This window comes from Gouania willdenowi, chromosome 2 (genome assembly GCF_900634775.1).
Source record: "Gouania willdenowi chromosome 2, fGouWil2.1, whole genome shotgun sequence".
Classification (NCBI taxonomy): Eukaryota; Metazoa; Chordata; class Actinopteri; order Blenniiformes; family Gobiesocidae; genus Gouania; species Gouania willdenowi.
Genome location: NC_041045.1, coordinates 6,203,850 through 6,212,409, shown reverse-complemented (window position 1 = coordinate 6,212,409; position 8,560 = coordinate 6,203,850). Strand labels below are relative to the sequence as shown.

The 8,560-nt window shown below is 41.0% G+C and overlaps 1 protein-coding gene across 8 annotated transcripts in view; it reads right to left on the bottom strand.

Annotated features, from left to right (window-relative positions):
• Window positions 1-8,560, bottom strand: part of raph1b (Ras association (RalGDS/AF-6) and pleckstrin homology domains 1b) — a 48,231-nt gene that overhangs the window by 15,198 nt on the left and 24,473 nt on the right. For 4 of the 8 annotated variants that reach the window (XM_028466696.1, XM_028466705.1, XM_028466732.1 and 1 more), the window contains exons 3-6: window positions 3,032-3,160; window positions 2,124-2,229; window positions 1,849-2,043; window positions 599-1,020 (exon numbers count right to left, since the gene is read on the bottom strand). In XM_028466696.1, coding sequence (XP_028322497.1) covers window positions 599-1,020; window positions 1,849-2,043; window positions 2,124-2,229; window positions 3,032-3,160 — 852 coding nt within the window. The remainder of the gene's footprint in view (window positions 1-598; window positions 1,021-1,848; window positions 2,044-2,123; window positions 2,230-3,031; window positions 3,161-8,560) is intronic. The other 4 variants (XM_028466713.1, XM_028466723.1, XM_028466740.1 and 1 more) reach the window with 1 other exon arrangement.

Here is an 8,560-nt window from a genome sequence, read left to right as displayed (position 1 = left end):
AAACATTTTACATCGACAACTTCAACTTTTCCTGGTTTTTTACATAGATTTATGTTTTATAAAAGATTATACGTGTGTGTTTTCAACAGCTATTTTTGAAAAACTTAATGTGGTTGGTTAAATTTTAAAAAAAAATGTACGATTTACTGACCATGGCAAAATGTGGGTCCCAAGGTGAGACCAGTTGAGAACCCCCGTTTTAGAGCAACCAAAAGCAGCACAAATTGTCATTTTGACTAAAATTGCAGATAAATGATCTAAAAATCAGGCTGAATGTTTCACTCCAATAAAAACAATGGGTTGTTTACAGGCAGTGGGGCCATGTGACATCATTAATCATGTGATTTCAAGATGACGGAACACAGACTCTTAAACTGCAAAGTAGTCCCATTTTTAAAAGGCAATGAAATGAATATGATGCATAATATTGTGTTAGGCTTAAATCATCTAATGAGGACATTTCAAAGATTTTATGCCAAACTTGTAAAAAACTGGAGGATTCCTTTAAGCATTAGATGCTGAGTTGACCTCCAGGGTGACCACACACACACACACACACACACACACACACACACACACACTGAGGGTTAGCACATACCTCTGTGTTGGTCTGGTTGTGGGCTGTTGTGCTGCTCTGTGCGTCCACCTCGCCTCCTGTCAGAACTTTATCGGCGTCCAGAGAGTCCATGCTGGAGGCCGAAGCACACGCTGAATTCACGCTGGACCGCGGAGACACCACTTCCTGCTCGCTCACCCCTCCGACCGAACCCGCCCTCCGGTGCTGCCCGCCACTACCCGAGGATCCCGAGGAGGGCCTCCTGAGCGTGGTGGAGGAAAATGAGGATGAGGAAGAGGAGGAGGAGGAGGTTTGGAGCGCCGCTTCGTCCATGCTGAGCGAGGCCTTCTCCAGCTGAGACGTGATGTCGTCCAGGGAGATGTTGGAAGCCGCAGGACGAGAGTTGACGCTGCCGCCTCGGACTGTGTTGGCTGGCGAGGCCCGGGTGCTGCTATTGGTACTTCCTGTGAGGTGTTACATCCCAGTTTAGAATCAACAAACCCTACCATATTTATTCCAATGAATGATAAAAGTTGGAAATCTGCAGATGAGAGCAGAACAAACGAGTTTAAAGGCTTGGAAGAAATTCCCATTAATAATTAAACAATAGGTCCAAATGTATGGATCTTCAAAAAATAGCGATGAAAAGTGCAATCCCGATGAAATTCGATGGAGTAATTGAGAAACCAACCCAACATCAATGAGTAAAGATGTTAATTTTGATGAATCTTTAAAGTGTGAACGATCAGGATCATTGATCCAGATAACTGGAAATATCAAGAAAATAACAGATTTGGAGCTTGGCAGAGGTTTGCACTCTTGTTTTTTGTGTTTTTATTGCCATTGTTGGCATTTATTAGCATCATTTATTGTTGTTTTTTGTACGTCTGTTCTCATTTAGTGTGTTTTTGTTGTTGTTTTGCATTATTTATTTATTTTTATTTTTTTGTAGTTTTGTAAGCATCTTGGATTTTTTTGAGTGATTTTTATAATTATTTGTGAATTTGCATATTTTTCTGTAGTTTTGTGTATTTTATTTTTTAGATATTTTGTGCTTTTACTTTGGGAGCTGCACAAAATTAGGCCAAGGGCCGCTAGTTGCCCATGTCTGCTATAAGATATTTATCTCTTGGTGGAGGTTTGCTCTGTTTATGAAACCGTTTAAAGCTGCAGCAACTGTTTACATTCATTAATCAATAGATCATTGACATTTATTTTCCTTTAATTTTAGGCGTTGCAAACTCTCCTCTTTGTCATTTTATCACCAACATGATCAGCCATAATTCCACTACCTCCGCTGCTTCCTCCCCCACTCGTGCCTGTGTGCTTGGTGCTGGCACTGCGCCCCCCGGTGGCCCTTTGCTGACTTTTGTTCTGCCCACGAGATGCTGAGTTTGGTCTGGAGATGGTGTTGAGCTCCTGCTCGATGGAGCAAAGGTCAGCCATGAGTGCGTCCAGGTCCACTGTTTCTCCCTGGTTCAGTGCCTCTGAATACATGGAGGAGGGACACACACACAGAAGAATGATGCAGCAGTTGTTCCCTGCGCTACGCACAAGGATGTCTCACCGTTTATGTTATACATGGAGAAGCGGTAAGAGAAGTTGGCCATGTTGGTCTCTTGCCTAAGAGGCGGCTTCTGCAGAGCTTTTTGTGGCCGACCATCATCCAGACTCTGCAGAACACACGAGGAACCAGAACATTTTTCAATTACAATCACGTCTTTATTATCCATGTTCAATTACAACTCAATTACGAATACGGTGACCGGCATTTTTTCTAATTACGATTAAAATTAAAATGATGGTAATAATGGGTAGATTTTGACCCATGTCTTTAAATCAGCTGTAAAATACACTAAAAAACGTTCTATAATGTATTTTGTTTCTCATCTCTTTGTTAGGCTTCATTATCCATGAAAATATTGGTCTTAAAATATTTGGTGTGGGTGTCTGAGTCTTTTTTCTGTCAGTACAGCCCTAAATTTTATTTATTTATTTTTTTTAATTGACAGGTAGTGGGAAAACTCAGTATGAAACATATTTGAATAACTGCTAACTATCTATGTGTGTATGCCATAGAACTGTAACATGGTTCCCCAGGTTTGCATTTAGTTAAATTGTAATTAACCGTTTTTATAGAATTGCCATGCCAATTACACTCAAAGTCAATTATCTAATCTCAATTATTATTATAACATCAGATTACGATTATAATAAACCCCAAAGCTGACACAGACACACACCTTAACATTAAAGTCAAAGAACACAATTGTAACCATCATGCCTGCAGAACAACTATGTGGGAGAAGGGAAGGGAGTTGCTAGGATACAGTACAGGGAGACGGGATTAGCAGTATGGAGGTTGCCATGGATACAGCCTCTTCTTTCCTTCTCCACTCCTAAACCTGTGAGTGTGTGCGCGCGCATGTGTGTGTGTGTCTGTGTGTGTGTGTGTGTGTGTGTGTAGAGACCGACCGGCCCAACCTGAGTGAGCTTGTCCAGCTCTCCCAGCCAGGCTCCAAACATCTTGTCCAGGTCCTGGTCCTCCTTGTCGCTGTCTTCCTCAGCTCCATGGTCCAGCTCGTCGTCTGATACCTGCTCCATCTGTACGCACACGCACACACACACACACACAGCCAGGAATAGGGATTAGGAATAGTCTAATTCAAACATTGTATCCAGTCACACCCACATAGCAAAAAGAGAAAATCATCTCATGCCAACCTGACTGCCTGTTACCATGACAACCCCTAGTGGGCACCCCATGCTCCGTGATGACTGGGTGGTGTTGTGTCTCCTTTGCCGTTTGTCAGTGACACACCCCGAGTCAGATAAAGAGGAAGTGTGGGGTCGTTTTCCTCAAATGAGTTTAATAAATCACAGTTAATAAACATCAACACAGACCCCATTGGACAAATGAATAAGGGACGAATGCTCAGATTTACCCACTGAGATAAAAGCAGGCAGTCAAAGGTGAGGACAAAGCTCCCTCTAGTGGACACACATGTAATATAACACTGATGGACTCAGTTTTAACCAAAAACTTTTCATTGACTAATTACAACAAAATCTCTGTTCGACAGAAATGATCATCTTGACTGTTTTCCTTTTTAGCCAATTAATTATAGTCAATCAAATTCAAACTCTTGGGATTTAAGCATTATTTGTACAGGTTGTAATAAGTCATTTGTTCAAATATAGAGAAAGTAAAAAATAATTTGTAAAGAACATGTTTTACATATGGCACTTTTTCTAACTGATATTATTTAGCAAAATCTATTGAAGTATGACAACACTGTCAAATCACTTACTAAGACTAAAATTACATTAAATTTAACTAAAACTAAACTAAAAGACTAAAATGTGACTGATTAAATCCAGTCTTTGCTGAGGGACAACAACTAAAATGAAATGAAAAAATATTGTTAAATTTAACACTTGAACGGTAGAAATGAAGTTAAGGAGATAATGTCGTGCCTTTATTTTGAAGGGGAAACAACAGGTGGTCGTGGTGATAAATTGGTAGTTACTTTCGTTCAATTATCTCTTGTTATTTTTTTTGTTTATCGAGTCGTGATAATTTTCGCTGAAAACATCTGCTTTAAATGAACTTTTTTATTTTAAACTAAAAGTCTAGTCTACCTGTAAATATTACAGTAAAATCCTCTTCACTACTCTCTAATGTAGTCTTTAACATCTTAAGTTTAAATTTCCTTTCATTTTCAGTTGTTGAGAGTTCAGACATTTTCACAGATATTTTTAAAGTTCCTAAAAGTGAGAAATGATATCCCTGCCTACTGTTACAGTCTATAAAAGCACGTGGTTGGATGAATATCCTGAAAGTAATCCCACTGATGTATGCAGGGTGTCGCTCCCTCATGTTAGCCATGCTATTCATTGGCACCAAACCAGGATTAACCCCAGTAAGGACCCTTGTTCCTTTAATCTGTTCGAGTGTGACTAGGAGTGAACGAGTTCATAATTCCACCAAGTTCCTTTTGTCTTCATTTTTGAAATAATAATATGTTTCGGTTTAATTTATTCGGACAACTTTTTTCCAGAAAATATACTTTGATCTCCTGAGGGACCATTTTTACTCTCCCACACTTGGTACTAGGGATGTAACGATTAATTGTAAGGCAGTTAAAAATCGATTCATAGGTATCACGGTTCACATCTATACTCCAAAAATTGAATCGCAGCACTTTTTTTAAACAGCAGAGGGCGCTATATATATTTATCTTTCTCTTGTCCAGAAGCGTAGGTGGTGGGCAGAATCTGCTACTTTCTTTCTGGCCACCTTCTACTCTTAAACATGTTCATAAATGATTCCTTACCCCTTTAGCACCGAAAGCATATCTAATATTACGTGAATATCTGTAAAAGTCACATTTTTCTATTAGCTCTGTCTGCTGGCGCGTAGCATCTCTTCTTCATTGCAAGAATATCTGCATGCCAACCGACCGCTGAGTTACCAGCGCCCTCTGCTGGTCCAAACAAATATCTGATGTAAATACAGTACACAAGGCACAAAATACATTTTCAGTTGCACTTTTAAAAAGAAAAAAAACTGTTATGCAATTTTGCATTGTTTACTATAGAACCAGAATTTAAATTATTAGGCTTCTTCTTCATTTGTATTATTCCTTTATTTATTTCATTCAAGAATTATTTTTAGTTAAATTGCATTGTTTTGAATAGTTTATCAAGGGATTCTTTTGACAATGAAAAATAAAAGAAAAATAATCCAGTATTTTCTAGTTTTCCCCCCCCAAAAAATAAAGGAATATTTTTTAGTCATCATTTGTCTACAGTCTCATTTTGTAAAATAATTCATGAGAGAATCGTATCGTGAACCCAGTATCGTGAATCGAAATCGTATCGGGAGTTGAGTGAATCGTTACATCCCTACTTGGTACTCTTTTCTCCAGAGACCATCGGGCGACAGGGGGCGTGGTCAGCCTGACAGAACTCTCAAGTTGGCCATGCCCAGAAATAACATAAAAAGACACATCAAAGCGATCAGCAGCTGCCTTTGAGGAAGACTGACAGTTGGCAGTCGAAACATGTCAGAAGATCAAAGCAAATTTCCTGAAGAAAGTTATCGGAATAACTGAAACCATAACCTATTATGAACGAGTTCATGTTCAAACAGCAGGTGAGAGACGGGGAAAGGAGGCATCAAACAGAATTATGGCAGCTGCAGTCACAAACGGGCACCTGTCGCCCTCAGAACAGGATGTACACACTCATTAACGCACACAAGGGGTCAAAACAAAGACAAAATGCGGTTAAAAGCTGCGGTTAATGTTTGTGTTGATGGATCGCTTCCAGCTACGAAAATCAAACAGGATGAGAAAAAGCAGCCAAACGCAGACTATGTAAACAATAACAAGCCCAAACAGTTTGCGCATGCGTAGGAGTTCCAACAGGAAATAGCCAGGATGTGCAGGATTCCTAATTCCCCCCTCACAGGAAGCTGCAGCTGTCCGTCCCTGGTTCTTAATAGGATGAAAGCAAGGTGGTAGTTAAAAAAAAAAAAGAAGAAAGAAAGAAAGAAAACATGAGACTGGAATAGATTTCATCACACACACACACATCGTAAACTACGTGAGCATGACATCACGGCTGGCTGAGCGCAGACAGCAGGAGTGAGCCAGCAGTGTCTGCTTCCGTGTGTAAACACACAGAGTGAGAGGATCCTAATTGCAGTGTTTACTCAGCAGTCGGCCCGTGGGGCTTCATAACTGCCACACGTTTGGAGGTAAGCAGGAGGAATAGAAACAAACGTACGTTAACGCACCTCCTCCTGTCTGTGGAATAGATTTGCAGCCTGACGTGCAGATGCTGCAGCAGGTTTAAGTGAATCACCACCTGAGGCCCCCGTGCTGCTTTTAAGCTGATGGAGCGTGACCCGGATGAGACACGGGGACAGGGGGAAGCCATGTGTGCAGATCTGGGTCTGCAGCATTTATCTGTCTCCTGTGGCTGCTGGGAGGCCCCCGGGGTGAAAGATGAAAGGTCAGAGATCTTCTCCTGATGAGTTTCTCACCAATTGCAGAGAAGAGGATGGAGACGAACGGCGAAAGGAAAAATGCAGAAAAGAATTCTGGGAACACAAATCCATCAGCACAGAGGAAGATGAAGTGGTGGGAGGAGGAAGAGGCGGTGACAACTATCTTTAGACAAATTTATGTGGATCAGAGAGCGTCAGGAGGACTGGGAAAGCTGAGATGAAGTCACAGAAAAAAGTAACAATGTATCATCTGCACAGCCACAGGTCTGATCTGATTCTAAACACAGGCTAGCAGCGAAGTAGGTTAATGAGGACGATGGAGGACAGACTTCTCAGGACAGCAAACACTGTAGCAGCAGCAACTGAGAACTTCCAGACTTCTCGTCTCATGGATTTGAACGAGAGCTGCTGCCTTAAAGCGGCATGCACACACAACGATAATAATCAGGCTGTTTTTGTCCCGATTTTCCTCCTTCCCGACCAAGAACAGCAAACCCCAGATTATTTTATTTAATAAGATTAAGAATTAAGAATGAATATGTCCCGATATCTGGCTCCGAAACGGGTCGGTCACAATCGTAAATAATGAACTTGTTCAATATTGATGACCAAAACTCCTTTTGTGCGTGTGTGTGTGTGTGTGTGTGTGTGTGTGTGTGAGGAAAGCTGACAACTCCCGACTCATGACCGCGTGATTTGTAACGTGGAATGGAATGTAGCCAATCAGGAAGCGAGCTGACTGAGAAACACGGAATACAGCGTTCAAGGCAACGCGGAACTCGGCATTTCTTAGTTGAAAATTCTCCGACTTTATCGAGTAGGAGCTCCGACTTCAGTCGGCGTTCCAAGTACATTTTCCAAGTAGGAGGTCACCACATCCAGAGTTCTGAGTTGCTTGGAATGCAGCATTAGATCACGTTGTTAGATCTTGTTTGAACACTAGCGATTTCTACTTGGAGGAAGATCAGTGGTTGGACAGAATGGTTCTGTATGTGTATGTGATTTTTTTTTTTTTTACTATCACAACGTGTCAAGTCTGTAACAGATCAAAATCTTTTCAGATTCAGTAAATCCTGATGTGTGTTGTATGCAGATGTGTTCACATATTTAATAGGCAAGAAAATGTGATCCGTGGCAGAAAAAACAGTCTAGTTGAGGAGAAATGGTCAGGACGGATCCCTCGCCTGTACGCTTACACCATCATTGAGACAATGCCGATCCACCATGATGACTGTGGTGAATGGCAGTGTTGAAAGCAAACCAGTTGCCAACAGTTCACACTGCAACCAAACAAAAACAAGCTTTGATGATGAGGTAAAAAAACCTCAGCTCTGGTCTCCACCCAACATTCAAATGACAAACTGCTCCCAGCATTTGAGTTACAAATAAATGCTTTCATGACTCAGGAAATGGGAGGGATGGGATGGGAAGTATGACCTATACTGTGGAAACACTCTGAAGCCAGATACTCCCGTTTTTACCAGTGAGTGATTTCTATTTGTGGCTGATTTCACGTGTGTGTGTGTGTGCGTCAGCGAAACACAGACAAGAAAGAGCTTCTGTTATAGAAACAAAGCTGGCATGGAGCTCAACGGTTTGAGGCTTTTTTTAAATGTTTAGTTTGGTAAAAAAAAAAAAGAAAAAGCTTGAAGAGATATCGAGTCCTAGAACCACCTCACCTTTATTCATAAGAAATGTATGCTAGGAAGGAAAACCAACATTTTCCTTCAAATGTATTCAAGTGTCCCATTTGTGTTGAGCCGCTTCACCTTCCTAATCTTCTGTATTTAAACACATGCAAACACAAACACAGACATTTCCATGCTGCGTCCCCTGTTACACGTTCCCTGGTGAACATCCAACAATCTCAACCATCTTTGCTCTCGTGCTGCAGCTAAATGGATAATACGCAAAGTCAACAAAGTACTGAAGGAAACAAACTGCTCCACTACCAATTATTTTTGAGGGTTTTACAAAATGTAGGACCT